General features: G+C 39.4%; 1 protein-coding gene across 7 annotated transcripts; it reads right to left on the bottom strand.

Annotated features, from left to right (window-relative positions):
* Positions 1 to 3,666: 3,666 nt before the first annotated feature.
* On the bottom strand, positions 3,667 to 18,269 carry NEPRO (nucleolus and neural progenitor protein). 7 transcript variants are annotated; one of them, XM_061167220.1, is made up of 9 exons: positions 18,125 to 18,269; positions 14,508 to 14,662; positions 12,254 to 12,333; positions 11,751 to 11,882; positions 10,983 to 11,060; positions 9,461 to 9,804; positions 9,143 to 9,204; positions 6,465 to 6,724; positions 3,667 to 4,305 (listed from the first exon to the last, which is right to left on the bottom strand). In XM_061167220.1, exons 1-9 carry the CDS (start codon positions 18,225 to 18,227, stop codon positions 3,846 to 3,848), a joined length of 1,674 nt encoding a protein of 557 aa, XP_061023203.1. In that variant the 5' UTR covers positions 18,228 to 18,269; the 3' UTR covers positions 3,667 to 3,845. The 7 variants fall into 7 exon arrangements, with proteins under 7 accessions (XP_061023203.1, XP_061023202.1, XP_061023206.1 ...); XM_061167219.1 differs by having other exon boundaries at positions 9,443 to 9,804; positions 18,125 to 18,268; XM_061167223.1 differs by having other exon boundaries at positions 9,443 to 9,804; positions 14,508 to 14,556; positions 18,125 to 18,242.
* Between the last annotated feature and the right edge of the window lie 3,873 nt (positions 18,270 to 22,142).

Here is a 22,142-nt window from a genome sequence, read left to right as displayed (position 1 = left end):
TAGAAGAGGTACCAGCAGTTTTTAACAAACAAGACCACATAGAAGTCCATAAAATGAAAATCTGTTTCCTACCATGTAGATGATAGTGAGAGTGTTAGTTACTCAGTCGTGTCTGACTCTTTGCAACCCTGTGGACTGTAGCCCGCCTGACTCCTCTGTCCATGGCATTCTCCAGGCAAGAATACTGGAGTGGGTAGCCATTCCCTTCTCCAGGAAATCCTGACACAGGGATTGAAGTTGCGTCTCCTGCATTGCAGGCAGATTCTTTATTGTCTGAGCATCAGGGTAGCCCCTACTGTGTAGATGACAGTTTGCCATATTATTTATTGGGTTTTTGTCTTTTAAAGGAATATCCATTACTCTATTTTTTTAAATATTACAATGCACTAGGTAAAAATGGGCTACTTTTTTGTTAAGCAGTAATAGATGGGTTGAAGGTAAATTCTTCTGTTGTTGTTCAGTCACCAAGTTGTGTCTTGACTGCCATCCCATGAACTGCAGCACACCAGCCTTCCCTCTCCTTCACTATCTCCCAGAATTTGCTCAAATTTATGTTTATTGAGTCATTGGTGCTATCTAACCATCTCATCCCCTGCCACCCTCTTCTTCTTTGACCTTCAATCTTTCCCAGCATCAGGGTCTTTATATGTATGACTATAACATCTTTTTTTGGAGACCTCATTTGAATATAACAAAAATTATTCTTGATAAAATTGCAATCAGTCCATAATGGAAATACCACTTATTTCAGGCCGAGGTCAGTCACTTTCACAGGGTTCAGAATCAGAAGACCAAAATTCAAGTTCCAGTTCTAATATTTATTATACATTGGATGTTTCTGAACTTCTTTTGTAACTCTACCTCAGAAGCTATGAAGATTAAAATATGAAAAGAACATCTATTTATTCTACATATTTGTAAAGCAAAACCAATTCAAGTATATAGCAAAACTCATGGGTAGATTTATCATAGAATACATCCTGTCATGGAGGAAGTAACATTTTATCTAGGTTAAGACCAAAGAAGAAAGTTTTAGGTATGAAAGTTGATTTGCACAGGGCAAGAGAAAAAAGTTGATAGTACAGTTTATAAATGGAATCTTCCCATTAGGATTCAGAATGGAAAGATAAAGCCTTACTTTGGACTAATGTTAGTGGAAAATATTTTTATGGTGTTACTGACCTAGTCATACAAGTGGTTTAGCTTTTCAGAGTGAGGCTGAATATTAAAATGTTATAGCAATAGCATTGGATAAAAAATTAATGCTATAAAACAACTTTTTGACTTTTAGAAAATTCAGTTCTGAATATGTTTTCAGTTTTATAGTTACTACTACTGGTTTATTCTAACCAGCAGTGATTTAAACTTTAAGAAGAAAAAAAAAAAAACTTGTAATATGGGCACTCACCAAGTAAAATATATATTGATAACAACAAAATTATCTTAAAAGTCATCTTTCTGCCTGCGAGTGTTACTTTACAGCTTGTCTTAGCCTTGACTTTGGTTCTCCTAAAAGGAGGGTCCAAGACAAAAGCTTGTGTCCAATAGTTTATTGGGGATGTGATTCCAGGAAACAGGAATGAAAGGAAAATGAAACAGATGGAAGGAAAGCCAATCAAGGATGCATTGAGTTGGAAACAACATAGCACTAGGGCTTGATCTTGATGGATCTGTGGAACCTTATGAAATGTGCCTCTGAATTGTCCTTGAAGGGGGATTAGAGGATAGCCCCCACACCTCTTCCAAGTTGTGTATGCCCAAACGCCAAGCAGTTCCTGTAGCTTGTCAGAGGCCAGGAAGCAAGGTGTAGTTGTCCAGTCCTGCTTGAGACTGGTTATCATAGTAGTGACTGCAGCAAAAGGCCAAGAAGATTTGAAGTGACACATGAGAGGTCTACCACACTGCTCTTACAAATGGCCAGAGTGTGTTAATGCCACCAGAAGGGATTAAATTGGTATTTACTATGATGATGCTAACAGTTATTTTCTAATCTAATTTACTGGGTAAGTTATGGTTTTGTATATTTAAGAATTCACTTTTAAAACTTAAAACATTTGAATTTATTTGGAAAAAAAAATATAGAATACTATGTTTCTTATTTTTACCAACTTATGGAGACATGAAACTCTTAACTGTTTTTCCCAGGATTTTAAGGGGCAGATGGGAAAAGGAGATAAACATACTCCAAAGGAACATTAATGAAATAGGAAAAAAATGCTAGGCTTATAGTCTAATCCAGTTTGACCTCCTTATAGACAATTCACTGAACCACTGTATTGTATACAATGAAGGGTGATCTCCAAAGTCTCTTCCAGCTGTACAGGTTTATGATTATTGGACAGTAATACCACTTCAGATGGAAGAACTGAGCCCAGAGAAACCTGCTATTTGTACATGATTAGTGTCACATGCACATAAAAGCAGAAGCAAGATTGGATCTTGAATCTTAGAAGCTGATGGCTATTTCTAGACTTGTCATGAAGGAGACTTCCTCGATGTTGTCCATGTCGTAAAGTACTAAGTAGCTGTACCACTTGGTAGGAAACCAGGAGAAAGATGAACTAATAAAAAGTGACTAGAGATTGACTTAGCAAGGCTTCAGGAAAGAAGGGAGCTAAACCAGTGTTTATCTAACTGTATTTTGGGTTACTTGCATCAAAATCACCTGAGCCCCGTACTAAAAATGCAGATTTCTGATCCTGTCCCCTAGCCATGATTATCAGTCTCTGGAAGGGACTCAAAATCGGCATTTTAAACAACCTCACTAAGTGATTCTCAAGACATCCCTACAGTTTGAGAACCACTGGTATAGTAAGTAAGTGGAAAATATACAGAAAACAGACAAGGAAAGAACAAGGCCAGATAAAGAACAAAAAGGAAAACTTAAAAAACAGCAGGATGACTGAGGAAAAGAAGATGCAGTATATACTAGGGCACTGTATAAATTACTATATATAAACATAAAACTTAAGCCTACAACCTGCTTGAAAAAAAGCTTATTAACCTAATTCTAGAAAGTTAGAATATTTGAAAGAAACCTCAAACTTCGCATCATTATTTGAAAATATGTAGGATTTACCTTCTCAGAGCAATTGTATGAGCAACATACAAATATCAGATGATAGCATCAGCACCAAATTATAAATCTATTTTTAACTTTTCTAGGTTGATTGATTTTGTGTTTCCTTAGCTTTTTCATTTAACTTTCTCACCTAGTTCTACTTTGTGTATAACTGCAAGTCACTCTATATCCTTTCTGGAAAAAAATGTATTTGGAATCAATCACTAGCACCCAAATAAACAAGCTCCCCTACAAACTTTTGGACAATTCCAAAAGCATTTTAATATGCCCTCCTATGAGATAAGGTTAACAAATTAAGTGAAATAATGGTTGTAATCATTGCCTGCTAATACACTTAGTGGCAAAACTGATGATCAGTTCTAACATACAGAAGACAGACAGTACCGCTGTTAAAAGCTACAAACCTTGGTGTTCAGAAGAGCACTTAGCTACAGTAAAGCCATTAAGGTCAAAGTGACCTTCTAGGTGATTCCTTGCTACACCCCACCCCTGCATCCCATTTACCTAAGGCACAATGTAAGTTTTACAAACCTAATTATTCAGGTCTTAAGTAAAAAACTGACTTACAGTCAAATATTTGTCGATTAAATGACACAAAGCTATGGTAAGCATTTATTGAACTAAAATGAACTGCTGTACAGTGTTGTACTAAAGCAGTTCCTCTGAGTCCAAGTGGTACTTCCAGATCTTTCCACATCTCAACTGTTCTACTTAAAGCAGCAGAACACTGGAGCAACTGGTTAAAAGTTTCACATATGAACCTCTAGACTCCCATTAAAGCAAAAATATCATCAATGTCGTCTTTCTCCTTAGTGGTTCCTGATGTGTTATGTTTATTTACTTGCATCATTGTCCAAGAATCCGTCTCATTTTCATTGCTTTCTGTAAGCTTTTCATGAGTTTGTTTCTCCTTAGTTTGTATGACAGGATTTGAAACTCTCCTATTCAACACTTGCTTATTGTTAGGATACAGATCAGTCCTACAATCAGTAGAATCTGAGAGTCTCCCTTTAATGACATCCGTAGCACTCTGAGTCCCTTGAGGGGGCTGCTGGATTTCCTTTAAATGAGTCGACTGCAACTTTCTCTGTTCCCTTCCTTTCAGTGAAAATTTATTCTGTGATCTTCTTTGTCTCAGGTGATGCTTTGAAGTTTTCAGACCTAAGCCATGAAGAAGGCAGTTGCAAATAGATCTTTTTATGCACTGTAGCTTCTTTGGCAAACTTTAAAAGACAGAAGAAATTAGATTGTTAAGATGCAGAAAGACATTCTCAAAAATTTTGTCTCCTTTTTACCAACTTCCAATTAAAATATATGTCCTACGCCTCTGTACAATTTCCAGAATCATAAAGAAATACATGGATATAGGAGCTTCATATCCAGTCTGTGTTTTCAGAGCACAAATTCCCTCTGATTTATTAGATTGTGGGCAAATGTGTCCCCATTACATTTCCACAGTAAACTAGCTCCTACAACTAGCAAGGCAGCTAAACTGCCATATTTCAGTGCCAGAGCTACTTCCTGATAATTGCTAATCTATTCATAATGTAATATGATGTAATGTAATGTAATGGTATAATGTAATGGAACTGGGGAAAAGATGAATTACAAATAGAAAAGTTATGCATTGTCCCATTTCTGGAGTAATGACTTCATATTCAACATAATAACAGGAAATGAACAAGGAAAAAGGAAGAAAAGTGAAGAGGGAGTTTATGTAAAATGAGAAGACAGGGATGCCAGCATAGGCAAAATGACAGCATTCATATTATCTTCAAATCTGGGAATTCAGAACTCAAATGGCTGGTTGTTAGGTATTTTGCTTCTGAATAGGATATACTGCCACAAAGTGCACTGGTACCCTGCTAACTGCCTCACTGTGATAGTCAGATTGCAAAAGATTAGCATGAGTCTGTACCTCCTACTATACCCTCTTCCTTTTTAAACCAATATAGAACTTTGAGGAAGCCCATTTTAATGCAGTAATCCATGATCTTTTGTTTCCAAACCATTTTGTCTTACTATAAGTGGTAATTTTTAAGTGAGGAGAGGGTAGGTGGACTTCCCAACTGAAATGGAAATAGATGAAAAAAAAACAGAAGAATCAGAGGATCTGCACTGAGTTCAAGATCTCCAGCTCTAATTCCCTGAGTAAAATCCTCTTATTAACTCATCTATAAAATGTGAATACCACCACGTGTCACAGAGTTATTGTGGACATTAAGTAACTTAAAATGTAGTACAAATATAACATGTTACTAAAACATCAAAACAGGGCAGAATGAAAGAGCACTGTATTTTTGTGGGGTGCAGAATAATGTCTTAATCAAATAGCCACCAGTTTGTTACCATCTGGATTACTTTTAATTAGCATCTCTGCCTCATCTACCCCTGAGTTTAAACAGAATCTTGAACAGAACAGCTCCATTTTAGGCTGAGCTTCCACTCTAGAGTGTAATGTAAAAACCCTTAACTTCTCCCACAGCTTTTAGTCAAAACTCGCTATAAAACCTTCAATATATATTTTTTTTACTAAAAGAGGTATTGTTTTTCCATAAATTTTTAAAGAAAATTTAACAAGTGACCAAGTGACATCCATGGATACTATTATAAAGCCCTGAACAGATATATGTCCATAAATATAGTAAGAAATTATGGTGGACGCACAGAGTGTTTCTTGAAGGATACGTAAAAATTGGTCAGTGATTGCCCCTGTGAAGGGGCAATGAGGACCTTTATGGCTGTTTGTGTCTCAAACTGTTACCACAGGCATCTATTATTTGTTCAATAAAAACATAAAGCCCTAAAATATCTAACTTCATGTATTGTTTCAAGGAATGTTGGCTCACAAAGATAACCATCCTTAGGCAGTGCTATGAATGTAAGACTCAAAAAAGGATGAAACAATACATGGAGAGTCTAGCTCCTGTGAATGGAAATTACTTGACACTGACTCTGGAGTCTGGTGTGTGGCCTTGTAGGAGGAAGCATCTTCCGTTCTCACACCCTCATCCCACTGAAGCTGCAGGCAGATTGGCCATCTCTCCTACCAGAGAGGCAGAATTCCATGAGGATTAAATCTGTCTTACACACGATTGTATCTGCAGGTTAGCATACCATAGACACACCTGATACTGTTTGAATAAAAGGATGGAATGGTGAAGAGTAGAAATGAGTAAATCCAATTGACCAAATTTACTTCCTCCTGATGACATATATATTTAGCTCTGCCCAATAAAAGTAGCTAACAAAACTGCACTTCGAGTATATACCCCAATTTTAGTCCCCAGGATATGGGACGTTAAAAAGGCTGAATACATATACTTTTGCCTTAAAAGATAACAAAAGACGTAAAGGAATATAATTTTTATAATATACCTACCTAGAGCCTTGAGCTTCCACATGTTTAAGCCGGTTACTTTTAAGAAGTTTGTTACCCAGAAAGGTGGTCTGAGCCTTCAGTTTTTTGCTTCTACACCACAGAATTGCCATTTGGATTTCTTCAGAAAGTTGTGTGAAAGTCTCAGCCTCTCGGAATTTCTGCACAAGACTTTTTACACAGCGAGTTCCTATTGCTTTCTGAGAAGAATGTTTGGCTGCCTTTAGTTTGGATTGAGAACATTTAAACTCAAAGCTCTTCTCCTGAAATATGGAATGATGAGAAAAATATATTGGATCTATTATTGACATATAACAAGAGAGAGAAGTTGACACACACTATCAACATTTGAAAATACTCTTTTTAAAAGAAGGAAAAAAGTTGTTTCCAGTTCCCTATGCTTTCTGTTTGTCTTTTTAAATTTTTTTGACTGTGCCATCTGGCTTTGGGGATCTTAGTTCCTCAACCCTGGGATCAGACTGGTGCCCCTTTGCAGTGGAAATACAGAGTCCTAATAACTAGACTGCCAGGGAATTCCTTTCCTTTTGCTTAAAAAAATTTTTATTCACTGCTCCTAATACGATTTTTCCCCCTCTGTGCTATAATAGATCCCATCTATAGCGAAATTCAGTTGTACATAAGTAACAATATAAATATTTACATACATATTTAACCTGTGTTGTTGTATTTAGTCTCTCAGTCATGTCTGATTATTTGTGACCCCATGGACTATAGCCCGCCGGGCTCCTCTGTCCATGGCATTTCCCAGGCAAGAATACCGGAGTGGCCATTTCCTTCTCCAGGGATCTTCCCCACTCACAAATCAATCCTGCCTCTCCTGCATTGGCAGGTGGATTCTCAACCACTGAGCCACCAGGGAAGCCCATTTAATCTACACATAAGAATAAAACTCCACATAATTAAGTATTGATCAAAGTCTATCTGGTGAGAGACAAAATCACTGAAAAGCCCTTTTCCTCTAATGCTGGACTACCACAGCTTGTTTTTCATCACCTCCTCAATGATGGGTCATAAATATTATTGATAAATGTGAAAATGCAGATGACTGCTGAATGTATGTTAAAAATGCTTAACTGAGCAATATTTCCAATTCCAATTCAACCATCTTTTGATGTGGCACCTCTGTCTCTTCAACTTCATTTTTCTGTATGAAGTCAAGTTTGAATTCTATCAACTACTACTGTTTATTGAAATATGCTACCTACTAGGTCTGCTTCCATCTTCTGTTCAAAACTTACTTTCTTGCAAATTTCTCATTCTCAAGAAGAGCAAGTAATAGTAGTAGAAGGTAGAGACCTATCAATATTTGTGTTGGTGATCCATAAAAGCTTGACCTAAAAACACTCCAAGCATATTGGTGCTAAATGCTAAAAATAAAATAGTGATTGGTCATAAATAAGAGGGATGCTGGAACCAGCTCACATAGGAACAAGTGATGGACTGCAGAAAGTTTCAGGAGTCACAGAGAGCTATAGTTATTAAGAGAGAGCTGATAAAACTATTTGGAGACTGGTGGAATGACAAACTGTGGGAGATAGTTAAGGACAGGCAAGCCTGGTGTGCTGTAGCCCATGGAGTCGCAGAGAGTCGGACACAACTTAGCAACTGAACAACAACAAAGAATAATATTAAATGACAAAGACGAAACCAAACTGCCTGGTTCAAATCCCAGTTCTGCCCCATATTTGCTGTCTGGCCTGGACAAATTTCTTGTCCTTTCTTTGCCTTAATTTTCTCATCTGAAACATGGAAAGAACAGCACCTACCTCACAGGACTTTTGCAAGGATTATGAGTTTACACATATAAAGAGTTCTGAACAATGCCTGGCAAAGAGTAAATGCAGTATAAGTATTATGGTGATGATGAAGTCTTCCTCCAGAACTTGTAAACTGGACAAAATATAAATGCAAGCTAGAATCCTTGTAAACCTTCAAGAAAGTACTGACTTGCGAGAAAAGAATTCTTGAATAGAATGAAAGAAATAGCCCATGAAGAAAACAACTTTGAAAAGAGAGTAAAAGAACTTCTTATCCGTGTCAGATCCAGAACAAACAAGAGTTTACAGACACTGGCTGAGGAGAGGTCAAATGTTGATGAGAAAAAGAAATAGAAGCCTCATGATAAAAGATGATGATGATGATAATGACGATGGAAATACCTAACATCTAACATCAAGTAAGTGCTTACCACACTTTAGACTCTGTGCTGAATACTTTACATGTACTAAAACTGGCACAACCCTATGAAGTGCATACCGTTTCTAGAAAATGGAGGTATGGACAGTCAAGAAACTTACATAAGGTCACAAATTAGTACCAACCAAAGCCAGGACACAAACCATCTGTCTGACTTCAAAGCCCATATTCTTAAGCTGCAATATAATCCACTCCTATGATGGTTCCTAGGATCATTTTAAAATTCTAGCAAAACTCTTAGTAAAATGTTTCTGAAGGTATTCTATTAACTGAATTAACTAGATGCACTCAGATCCCTTGGAAATGCCTCTACTCATTCAGAAGCAGACTGAGAACTACAATGGCACTATGCCTAGAGCTGGGGATAAAACCAGAAGTAAGATTCAGCCTCTGCCCTTGGTAAGTGGCATCTACACTATAAGTTAGCAGAAATCATAAGCTATATTAAAATAAGCCAGACAAACCTGAATAGCTTTGTGTTTCAGCTGTTTGCAGAAAGCTCTCACATCAAATTCTAATGACTTTTCTGTGGAGATAAGTCACAGATAAAAAATTAGGCATACTATTTTCAAATCAACAAATTCTTAAGTACATGACAACAAAGGGAGTTAAGCAAGCAAAGAACTATGAAGCTACAACAGAAAGAAAGAACTTAATCTGCTCAAGCTCAGAAAACACACATTATTAATACCATACTTCTCTAAAGATAATGTGAGTTAAAATTAAGATAGTTTAAGAGTATGTGCCACATCAAAACAAATTACCTTTTAAAATTTTCTTACTCTTTACTGGTTGTCCAAGATCCATGTTATTCTGTATATTGATCTTCACTTGTTTAGCTTTTTCAGAAATTCTAAGTAAAGTTTCTTCACCTGACCTCTGTGATTGCTCTTTTGTTAAAAATAGTTTATTTAGCAGTTTAGTTACTCCTTTAGCTACAAAAGCTGTAGGCACTTTTTTCTTAAAGACTTCAAAATAGGGCTCTCCTAAAAATTCAACAATATCAGAAGGAAAGGTAAAACCTTTGAAGTAAGGCAATGGTTGAATCCTGGAGACCTCTTGAAGTAATCCAAACAATGGTTCATATAAAGAAACCAGCCTTTTTAAAACATCTTTATACAGAACCCTAGGGAAAGAAGTAGGAGCTCATGAATTAGCCAGTAATTATAATTTGCAGATTACATAATAACTAACAGATTCAAAGCTGAAAATAACACCTATCAGTCTGCCACTATAGATTAAAAAAAAAAAAAATGCTACAGTGGATACTTGCAAAGAGCTAGATTTAGTCCAGCTTATACTGAAAAATCCAAGTACAAAATGTTATATAAAGCCAAATGCAGTACTACATGGAGAGATATTTCAAAGGATGTGACCAAAATCTTAAATGTGGTTTTATCTAGATGATAAGATTTTAGGCAAATTTCAGGTTCTTTGAATTTTTCCTATTTTTAAAAGTTTCTTCAAGTAAGCATGTACTATTAAAATTAAAAAATCAAAGCTATTTTCATTGTAGGGAAGAATAATAAGGTTTGACATTGATTAGTAATTCTAACATTACTAACATGATAACCATACTAACATATGATAAGTAATTCTAACATTGTTAGCTCTAAAAACAAGCAGAATAAAAAACAAGACAATTGAAAATAGTACTTGAGATATCCAGGTTAAGATAGGAAATTAGGATTAGAGAGAATTTTTTCTTTTTTTTTCTTTTCATTCAAATTATAGCTAATCACAAATGGGCAGATTTTGAATCTGATTATCCATCAGATAAGCTCCATAATATATATTGTAAGATGCAAGGGAAATTCTCTTTGGTTTGCAACTAGTATTACCAGTGTTCTTTACATCAATTAGTTATGGTTCAAAAAGCAATGGTGGTTCATGTGGAAGAAAGGAATTTAGAAAACATAAGGAAGGTCATTGCCATTAAGTATTAGAAATCTAGTGGCAGAAACAAATGATACAGACTGCCCAGGAACACCTTCATTCTAAATGGCTCAGCTGAATGATTAGAGGAAACTTTTTTTTTTAATTCCAGGATTCTAGGAATTCATTTGCTTAGTTTAATGTGGAAGTGATCTCATGGATTCAGATTCAAAGCCTAGTCTTTTGACATAACTATCAACACTTAGCTTCCCAATCCATCCCAAATAAACTCTGATCAAATGAAGAAACAATTTCTGCACCTTCAACATCCCATGGGAAAGCAAATATGAAGACTACTAATAAGAAACCTAGTCTGAGTTAGAGAAATGAAAAAGAAATGAAGGATTTCAAAGGTACGTACATACATACCATAACCTGCTCACGAGCCCAACCATCACAATGTTTAAAATAATGAATTCTTGCAAACCTAGATGTTTCACAGTCAAGCTGAAGAATCAAGTTAAAGTTGGAAAACAGAATCAAAGGAATTTAGATTTTGTTGAGTTACATTTATGGGAAAAAAATTCCACACAGAATGCAGAATTTTCTTGAAGGAGTTAAAGCCTTAAAACATGTTCTATTAAATCATTGAAGCTTAATATACTCTGCTAGAGGCTCCATTAATAAATTTGGTTTCTAAGGGTTAGCTTTTAAGATTAAGAATTTCTAACTGTCAATGCCTTTAGGATAATACATATTAAATAGAGGTAGAAATCCCTGGCAATGGCTATTTCAGGCACTTCCCAGGAAGAGGAGACCAAAGAGCAAAATTTTAAGAATTCACATAAATTATAACTCCTACTTTGAAAGTATGAAAAACTACATACTCCCTAGCTTTCAGACAAATACTATTAAATTCATCCCTGCATGAGTGCTCAATCATGTCTGACTCTGCAACCCCATGGACTATAACCCAACAGGCTCCTTTGTCCATGGGGTTTCCCAGGCTAGAATACTGGAGTGGGTTGCCACTTCCTCCTCCAGGGGATCTTCCTGACCCAGGGATCAAACTCGCATCTTCTGTAGCTTCTTCATTAGCAGGTGGATTCATTACCACTGAGCCAACTGAGAAGTCCTTTAAATACATCCAAACAACTGAAGTTCAGAAAAAAAGTTTTTTACATGATTCAAGGATACAGAAATGTCTTGCAGCAACAGTCCAACAGGCGAAGCAGCAACTTGCAGGCTCCCAAAATCTTCATCAACACCAGTTCCACCACCGGTTGGCTGGGGATGACACATGCTTTGCTATTTATAGGCTGATTTTCACTTGAAAAAAATAGAGAAGTATGTTACTTTCATTCTTAAATATAAAACACTTATATAACAAGTACAGAATTGCTTTAAGCTCAATTTGAGGTAGTTATGTTTAATAATGACTCAAAGAAGTTAACTGACACTTATGTTTCAAAACAGTTTATCATCACCCAGGTTTCAGTGTCACACTATTCCTTCCCACAAGCCAACAGAGGGAGATTACCACAAATACCAAGGGCCCTTTATTAAAATAAAATTTGTACAGCTAAGGTATAATTGGTTATATTCAAACAGTAATGAAGGAAGTCTAAAGCGAGGTCACAGCAAGACACCAGGTTTCCAGCCCACCACAAAGCCCATTACAAAGCAACTAGACTACTTACTTAGAAGAAAATGACTCTGAGAGATCTTGAATTAAACCTTCCAAATTCATGTTTTTCAAACGTTTTAAACACTGTTCAACCTGAAAGGGGAAGACCAGCTCAAAGTCACATGTTTATGTGTAACAGAGACAAAGCCACTGATGTGAACATGAAAACAAATTCAAAATTTCAAAGTATAGAAATACACTGAATACAAAGTATAGAAATATACAGAATACCGTATTTAAGGGTAAAGAAACTTGTAGACCAAAGCAGTTGCTTCTGGTTAAAAATTTGAAATTTACGCAGCCAAATAAATTTCTCAGATCAGGTTATAACTAAGAGTTTACTATATGCCAGGATGTGCTTGGTGCTATAAAGAGGACCAAAGTAAATGTAAGATTATTCTCAAGATTGTATTAATAAACTTTTCTGAAGTAACATGATTTCTAATAGTGAAACTATTAAAACAAGATAGTAAATTGTTAAGTACTAAATTTCACTGTCTATAAGTGCTGCAGACATGAGGATCAAGTTGTGGAGAGCTTGGGCATTGTAAACGTACAGAACCAGGTAAGCAAAGGTTCAGAGGAGGGAACCAATGTGGTGAGTCAGAAGACTCACGAAGAGTTCAGGCTGCTTATAATACAACATATATGACATTGAAGACCATAGAGAAGCCTGAGCTAAGAAAACTGAAGAGGCCAGATCAGGAAGGATCTGCTAAGTTAAACTAAGAGGTCTGCTCTTTATTCAGGGGACAATGGAGAACCATTAAAAATTAAGCTGTGTTTTAGAATGATTAACCTAGATTTGGTATGAACATGCCACAGTAGAGGAAAGACTGAAGGAGGAAAGATCAGTCAGAAGTACAAGACAACAAAAAACTGACAAGGTTTTAAACTTTAGTTTGGCCATAACTAAAAGGGACTAGAAAGTTTTAATTGATCAGTTGACCGGATGGGAGAGCTACATGAAAGAAGCAGAGAAAACAGAACACCAAATTTTTCTGACTATAATTATTGACAGCCTGGTAGCCAGGAGGAGAAATACGTGTATTCAATCTGAGATAGCAAGTTTGGTTTTGGAGTTAAAGACTCAGAAGGAGATAAAACCTGCTCCAGAGGAGAAAACTTAGGAAAGACTATAACCGCAAATCTTTCTTTGGTGAAGAAATCATCTTTTTTGCTTTAAGTAATGTGAGTGGAAAACTAACCAAAGAACATGAATCTGTTTAAGGTTGGAGATTATGTCGGTCTTTTTTACCCCATACACCTCTAGCACAAAGCACAGTGCCTGGCACATACAAAGTTTCAAAAATACTTGGAGAATTAATAAAATGAATGAGCAAATAAATGAGCATATATGGAACTTAACTTAGAAGGCTCTACTCTGTGTATGTAATCCCTGAGCTAGAGGACCCAATTTTGTCTTAAACTGCAAAAGATACACAAAACACTTTACACAACTTGTTATATACTCATTTACTATATTGCCAATTATATTATTTACCACCACAATAAATAAATTGCTACTTTGTTCTTTTTATGATTTGGGGATTTTGATTATGCTCAGGAAAATTGTTTCTTAATCCAACACTTTGTTTTGATTAAATCACTCAATCTTTAAAGTAGACAAAGGCATGGTAATTTGTTATAGATTGTATATAATGAAGAATATTTTTCATAATTATCTACCTACTAGAAACAAGATTGGGAAAGAATCAAACATAGTTCTTTTCTAATACAGACTGTTTTTTGAAATGCTTTCAGGGGGAAAAAAAAAAATGAAAGCTCACATGTGATTGTGGGCTGAACACTTAAAAATCACAAGTGAAAGTGAAGTGAAAGTCACTCAGTTGTGTCCAACTCTTTGCGACCCCATGGACTGTATAGTCCATGGACTTCTCCAGGCCAGAATGCTGGAGTGGGTAGCCTTGTCTTTTCTCCAGGGGATCTTCCCAACCCAGGGGTCAAACCCAGGTCTCCCGCATTGCAAGCAGATACTTCACTCGCTGAGCCACAAAGGAAGCCCAAGAATCCTGGAGTGAGTGGGTAGCCTATCCTTTCTCCAGCAGATCTTCCCAACCCAGGAGTCAAACCAAGGTCTCCTGCATTGCAGGTGGATTCTTTACCAACTGAGCTATCAGGAAAGCCCAAGTAAATCACAAGTAATTTACTTCAATTTCCATAAATAACAAAAGTTAAGCGGCAGTGTAATCTCCATCTTCACCAAGTAAAAATGTTTTATCTTAAATACAGGGCTCTCTCCTTACCTGTCTGAGGGCCAAATGGGGCTTATGGCGGCCCATTCTGTTGTGATTGCTGTAAAGGATTGCACATAATACATTTGTCTCTTCATCTAAGGTTTGGCTCTTCAGTGACAATGTAATGCGATAGCATTCTTTAATTATAGCTGCAATGCAAAGGTCTAAAGCAGAGATATTTAGTAATAAGACTTAACATGCATTTCTACATTAAGTATATTATACAAAAATACACTGAAAGAAGCATCTTTCCTTATCTGTTTTAAAGAAATCAATAACAAGTTAACACAATTAGCTTCACCTGTAAGAACATAACTAAATGTTTCTAAGTATGTAAGAAATGACATAGAAAGGAAGAAAATGGTGACTGATGATATCAAGACCATGAAATCATAGAAAACATCTATTAAACTAGAATGTACATCATATCACATTTTATCTTGATTTTTAAAAATCTTTCATATGAGTACTTTGCAGAGTCATTTAAGGTACATCAAACACTTTAAGAAAGTGGGGAAAACGACTAAACCATTCAGGTATTACCTAAATCAAATCCCTTATGATTATACAGTGGAAGTTAGAAATAGATTTAAGGGACCAGATCTGATAGAGTGCCTGATGAACTACTGATGGAGGTTCATGACACTGTACAGGAGACAGGGATCAAGACCATCCCCAAGAAAAAGAAATGCAAAAAGGCATAATGGTTGTCTGAGGAGGCCTTACAAATAGCTGTGAAAAGAAGAGAAGCAAAAAGCAAAGGAGAAAAGGAAAGATATACCTATTTGAATACAGAGTTCCAAAGAATAGCAAGGAGAGATAAAAAAAAAAGCCTTCCTCAGTGATCAATGCAAAGAAATAGAGAAAAACAATAGAATAGGAAAGACTAGAGATCTCTTCAAGAAAATTCAAGATACCAAGGGAACATTTCACGCAAAGATGGGCTCAATAAAGGACAGAAATGGTATGGACCTAACAGAAGCAGAAGATATTAAGAAGAGGTGGCAAGAATACACAGAAGAACTGTACAAAAAAGGTCTTCACGACCCAGATAATCACGATGGTGTGATCACTCACCTAGAGCCAGACATCCTGGAATGTGAAGTCAAGAGGGCCTTAGGAAGTATCACTACGAACAAAGCTAGTGGAGGTGATGACATTCCAGTTGAGCTATTTCAAATCCTAAAAGATGATGCTGTAAAAGTGCTGCACTCAATATGTCAGCAAATTTGGAAAACTCAGCAGTGGCCACAGGACTGGAAAAGATCAGTTTTCATTCCAATCCCAAAGAAAGGCAATGCCAAAGAATGCTCAAACTACCGCACAATTGCACTCATCTCACACACTAGTAAAGTAGTGCTCAAAATTCTCCAAGCCAGGCTTCAGCAATACGTGAACCGTGAACTTCCAGATGTTCAAGATGGTTTTAGAAAAGGTAGAAGAACCAGAGATCAAATTGCCAACATTTGCTGGATCATTGAAAAAACAAAAGAGTTCCAGAAAAATATCTATTTCTGCTTTATTGACTATGCCAAAGCCTTTGACTGTGTGGATCACAATAAACTGTGGAAAATTCTGAAAGAGATGGGAATACCAGACCACCTGACCTGCCTCTTGAGAAAACTGTATGCAGGTCAGGAAGCAACAGTCAGAACTGGACATGGAACAACAGACTGGTTCCAAACAGGAAAAGGAGTACGTCAAGGCTATATATTGTCACCCTACTTATGTAACTTATATGCAGAGTACATCATGACAAACGCTGGGCTGGAGGAAGCACAAGCTGGAATTAAGACTGCTAGGAGAAATATCAATAACCTCAGATATGCAGATAACACCACCCTTACGGCAGAAAGTGAAGAGGAACTAAAAAGCCTCTTGATGAAAGTGAAAGAGGAGAGTGAAAAAGTTGGCTTAAAGCTCAACATTCAGAAAACTAAGATCATGGCATCTGGTCCCATCACCTCATGGGTAATAGATGGGGAGACAGTGGAAACAGCGTCAGACTTTATTTTGGGGGGCTCCAAAATCACTGCAGATGGTGACTGCAGCCATGAAATTAAAAGACGCTTACTCCTTGGAAGGAAAGTTATAAGCAACCTAGACAGCATGTTAAAAAGCAGAGACATTACTTTGTCAACAAAGGTCTATCTAGTCAAGGCTATGGTTTTTCCAGTGGTCATGTACAGATGTGAGAGTTGGACTGTGAAGAAAGCTGAGTGCCGAAAAATTGGTGCTTTTGAACTGTGGTGTTGGAGAAGACTCTTGAGAGTCCGTTGGACTGCAAGGAGATCCAACCAGTCCATCCTAAAGAAAATCAGTCCTGAATATTCATTGGAAAGACTGATGCTGAAGCTGAAACTCCAATACTTTGGCCACCTGATATGAAGAACTGACTCATTTGAAAAGACCCTGATGCTGGGAAAGATTGAAGACAGGAAGAGAAGGGGAGGACAGAGAATGAGATGGTTGGGTGGCATCACCGATTCAACAGACATGAGTTTGAGTAATCTCTGGGAGCTGGTGATGGACAGGGAAGCCTGGCTTACTGCATTCCATGGGGTCATAAAGAGTCGGACACAACTGAGCAACTGGACTGGACTGAACTGATCATTATTTACTATATCAGGCACTGTTCCAAATACTCACTTTACTTTATATTAATAATACTTTATATTATTACTCTATAATACTTTCAGCAGAACTGCTCTATGAATAAATTACTATTTTTTTTTCCCATTTGAAAATAAGCTGAGGCCCAGAAATGTTAGACATTCCCCATTGCTCACCCCAGGTCCAGCAGAGGGAAGAGCCACGATTCAATCCCGCAACCCAGTTCTTACTGACCTGTGTGCGTGCTAAGTCGCTTCAGTCGTGTCCGACTCTGTGTGACCCTATGGACTGCGGCCTGCCAGGCTCCTCTGCCCATGGGATTTTCCAGGCAAGAATACTGGAGTGGGTTGCTATGCCCTCCTCCAGGGGATCTTCCTGACCCAGGGATCGAACCTGTGCCTCTTACTTCTACCTAAAGAAAGGTGGGTTCTTTCCCACTAGGCGCCACCTTACTGCCCTACTGCCTAATAATCGCAGTGCCATTCAAACATTGTTAGAGCACGCTCTCCTAAAGGACATCATTAGATCCTCCCAAAGACCTGGTGATAGCCAGGGAAAACTAACCCCATTTTACAGATAAGGAACGGGCGACCCAGGAAAATTGCGGGTTAATTGCAGAGTGCCTGAGTGACGACCACCCGCAGCCCTTCAGAGGCAGAGCGCGGCAGAGACGGAGGGCTAACCACGCCTCTTGGTGGCTGAGTGAACGCAGAGTTCCCAGGCAGCACTTTTCCCTGACACCAGTTGTGTACGCCCCTCTCCCCCATTTCGGTGCGGTGCTGGGTCGTGAGCCTTCGGTGTCCCTGCCAGACCCTGCGATAGACACGGTGGATCTAGCGAAGAACTGTAAAGCCAGGGGCCCCCACGAGGCTCCTTGGCAAATTCCCCAGCCCCGGACCCTTCGGCCCTTCCCAGTGTCCCGCGGACTCCGGAAGTCCCGCCCACCGCGCACGTGCGCCAGCCCCACGCCTCCTCCGGAAAAGCCTGCGCCCCTAGCCGGGCGCCTCACTTACCTAGCGCCGTATCCGGGTCCTGTACGGTCACTGCGCTGCGGCTCCCTGCCTTAGGGATCCTCACCCGGTTCCACGGCTCCGGGCCCAGCAACGGCGTAGCCATCTTGGGAGGCAGGAGAGGCAGAGGGAGGGGCGGAGCTGGGCGAGACCAAGTGGAGGGACCGAAGGAGGGGAGATGAGCCGACGTCACGGGGAGGTGGAGGGCAAAGGGTGGGGCAGGGGCGGGGTCTTTAACAGAACCGTGGACTAAGTATGGTGAACCTGAAACACCTGGTAGTGTATCAGAATCACCTGGGAGATTTTGGGGGCGCCCTATCCTAGTACTACACAAACAGAATCTCGAAATGGGTTGAGGCTTTGTCCTTGTGTTTATGCTTCTCCATGGGCTTCTGAGGCGCAGCCAGTTTGGGAATTACTTCAAGGCCTTTTACAGACGTGAAAAGTAAGACCTGTAGTTGAGTAGCATACACCCCCATCTCCACCTCAGCCATTAGGAGAAAAGGAAGAAATGGAATAAAGAGGCTTATGCAGAATGTACGTTTGCAACACAGAAAACTTAGAGTTAGTCAAGGATGGGTGTGTGTGTGTGTGTGTGTGTGTGTGTGTATTTAGTCGCTCAGTCATGTCCCTCTCTTTGTGTCCCCATGGACTGCAACCAGCCAGGCCCCTCTCCATGGAATTTTCCAGGTAAGAATACTGGAGTGGGTTGCCATTTTCTTCTCCAGGGGATCTTTCCAACCCAGTGATGGAACCCACATCTCTTGGGTCTCCTGCCTGAGTAGGCAGATTCTTTACCACTAGAGCCACCTTGGAATTGACGTTAGTCAAGGAAGCAGCAGCAAAACTGTAATAGAGTGGAGCCCTTAGCACATGGGGTTGCTGTGTGCCATTACACTGTGCAGTGGTCCTGCTCAGTGATTGGTTAGTGCCATAGTGGGCCATCCCGTAAATAACTGTCACTGAGTGACGGTTAGTGATGGTTGGTGTTGCAGTGAGCCCCGCCCACAAATAACCATCAATGAGTGACCCTTAGTGAGGGGATTTAGCCAAGGGTCAGTGGAGTGTGGTCCTCAGGTAGAAAGTGAGTTAAGAGGCGGATCCTGTTCTTCCAGGGGACTGGTCCAGCTCACCCTGCTTTGGGCCAGTGGGTGAGCTGGGGGGGCGGGGCGGGGGGGCAGGCAGGGAACAGTTTGGGGATTGTGTCCCCCAGGGCTCCAGAGCCCTCACTACACCCAGTGGCTGGGCCCAGGCCTCAGGGTGGTAGTGAACTTCTGCCATTTCTTCCTCTCTGAGATACAATAGCAGCAGCCATTTGCATGGGCTGCATTCTGCAGGATTTGGGCCCCCTAACTGACGTTTGGGTGGCTTGAGGAGTCTGAGGGCCAGTTGTATCGTGGGCACCTGGCTCCCTCAGTGATGACCACTGTTCAGGATCTGGGGACCTGGCCCTGAGGGAGCCACAGCTGAGAGCTACCTCTTCAGCACTGGTGGGAAGACCCAGACTGGGTGCTGGAGGAATGCTGCTTGGCAGAGTAACCAGCAGGTGCAGGAACCCCCTTCTCTTAGCCAGGGTCTGGACCTCGGGTGAAGGTTGAGTCTTGAGACTTTGCCCCTTATTGTCAGAACAGAGAGTAACGTTTGTTTGGTGGAGGTTTACAAGAGACTCCTTACCTGACCGTGACTGACCTCCAGAATAAAGGATCTGACATCAAGAAGTTTGAAACTAACCGTGCCCCTCCTTGTCCTTTTCTATAAAAGGGTTTTGCTGAAAGCTTTTGGAGAGTTTGGGATTTTACGGGATGAACCACCATCTCCTTGCATGGCCCTGCAATAAACCTTTCTCTACTCCAAACTGCAATGTTTTTGTGTTGTTTGACCTCACTGTGCATTGGTCACATGAATTTGCATTTCAGTAACAAAACCACGGTCACGGAAAATTGGAGGCTGCCTGACTCTCCATCAACCCAATCTTCTGTCAGTGTCCAAAACAAGATGATATTCCAAGCTCTGCTGAACCTCACCTCAATATCTTTCTAATACTTGACTTACTTCAGCTATGCTGTTGCATGATAGCTCAGTTGGTAAAGAATCCGCCTGCAATGTGGGAGACCCCAGTTCAATCCCTGGGTCGGGAAGATTTGCTGGAGAAGGGATAGGTTACCTACTCCAATATTCTTGGGCTTCCCTTATGGCTCAGCTGGTAAAGAATCCACCTGCAATGCAGGAGACCCCGATTCGATCCCTGGGTTGGGAAGATTCCCTGGAGAAGGGAAAGGCAACCTACTCCAGTATTCTGGCCTGGAGAATTCCATGGACTGTATAGACCTTGGGGTCGCAGAGTTGGACACTACTGAGCGACTTTCACTTCACTTCACCCTGTTGCCACCTTACTTAAGGACCCCACTACAATGTATTAGAGAGGCAGTTAGTGGGTTTTGAAGACAGACCAACAAGTTTCTGATTTAGATTTGCCCTTTACTAGCGCTGTGATCTTAGGATAGTTAAACTAACCCCTCCAAATCTTAGTATTCCTGTAGGTAAAATGAAGATAAATACAAACTTGTAAAGTTCTCACAGTTAAAAAGTGCTTTAGAAGAGTGCCTGGCATGCAAACGGTATTTACTCTTAGAAAAATTAATATTATTTTTACTGTTTAAATAGCCTTGCAAAATTGAAACACTTTGCATGCTCTCTGTACTTATTACTCTATGTCATTTCCTTGAAACACTATCTCCCTCAGGTCTTATGTCATTATCTCTGGGTAATTCTTCCTGAACATCCCATTCTCACTCCATAACTTGACGTAGAGACTGTCTTTATGTACTCCTTTATGTACATATGCCCTGTGTTGGCCTCTGTATTAGCCTCCTATAGCTGCTGTAACAAATGACTACAAATATGATCACTTAAAACAACACAGTTACATTTCTGGAGGCCAGAAGTCCAAAATGGATCTCACTGGACTAAAGGTGGCAGGGCTGGATCCTTCTGGAGTCTCTACTGGAAAATTCATTTTCTTTTTTCACCTTCTAGAGGCCACATGCATTCCTTGACTCATGTTTCCATCCTCCATTTTCAAAATTGGTAGCATAGCATCTTCTAATCTCCTTTCACCTTCCACCTGCCTTCATCTTAAAAGGACTCTAGTGATCACATTGAGCCCACCAAAATAACCCAGGATATTCTCTTCATCTCAGAATCTTTAACTTAATATCTACACAATATTTTGCAATGTAAACAAACATATTCATGAATCTGGGGGCTTAGGATGTGGATATCTTGTTGGGGCATTACTTAGCCTACCATAGACACAGAATTTCCCTCACTGCATTATATTGTATATTTGTACATCTCCTCCAATGACATGTGAGCTTACTGAAGGCAGTTATACCATTGTAGCTTATCACAATGCTTAGGTCAGAGTGTGGTGTTTAGTAGGAACTCAGTAAGTTCTTAAGGGCTTTATTGAGGAAAATTTATATACAGAGAACTGTGCATACTTAGCGTAAACAATTTTGCTAGTTTGTTGCTATTTACTGGCTAAGACACTAGATGATGCTTGAGTAGAGTTTTTGAAGGATAAGTAGAACCTTCCCAAGCAGATAAGAGAAGAAGACATTCTTAACAGAAAGATGGTAAACAACATGGGTTGGAAGAATCATTAGTCCTTGCTGAATCAGTATTGCTGGAACATGATGCATTCCGAGGAATGAAGCTGGGAGTAGGGTTGTCAGATCACAGACAGAATTTGGATTTACCCTGGAGGCAGGTGATTCCCAAACCTGGCTGATTGTAATAACCTGGGTAGTCTTTTAAAAATAGAAAATTTTCAGGCCCCACTTTGGAAATTCTTATTCATTAGGTCTGAGTAAGATTCTAATCTATGCTTTTTAAAAGGTCCTTGTGAAGGTGGTCTGCATTGGGGATCCCTTGTTGAAAGTGCAAAGGAGCCACTAAGTCATAGGCTTGGCAATTTTGGTTACTTTGCATCAGATGAGCAGCACTCGGGAAAACAGAT

Source organism: Dama dama, chromosome 19 (assembly GCF_033118175.1).
Source record: "Dama dama isolate Ldn47 chromosome 19, ASM3311817v1, whole genome shotgun sequence".
In the NCBI taxonomy this organism is placed as follows: Eukaryota; Metazoa; Chordata; class Mammalia; order Artiodactyla; family Cervidae; genus Dama; species Dama dama.
The sequence above is the reverse complement of the archived record's forward strand: the minus strand, read 5'-3'. Positions and strand labels throughout refer to the sequence as shown.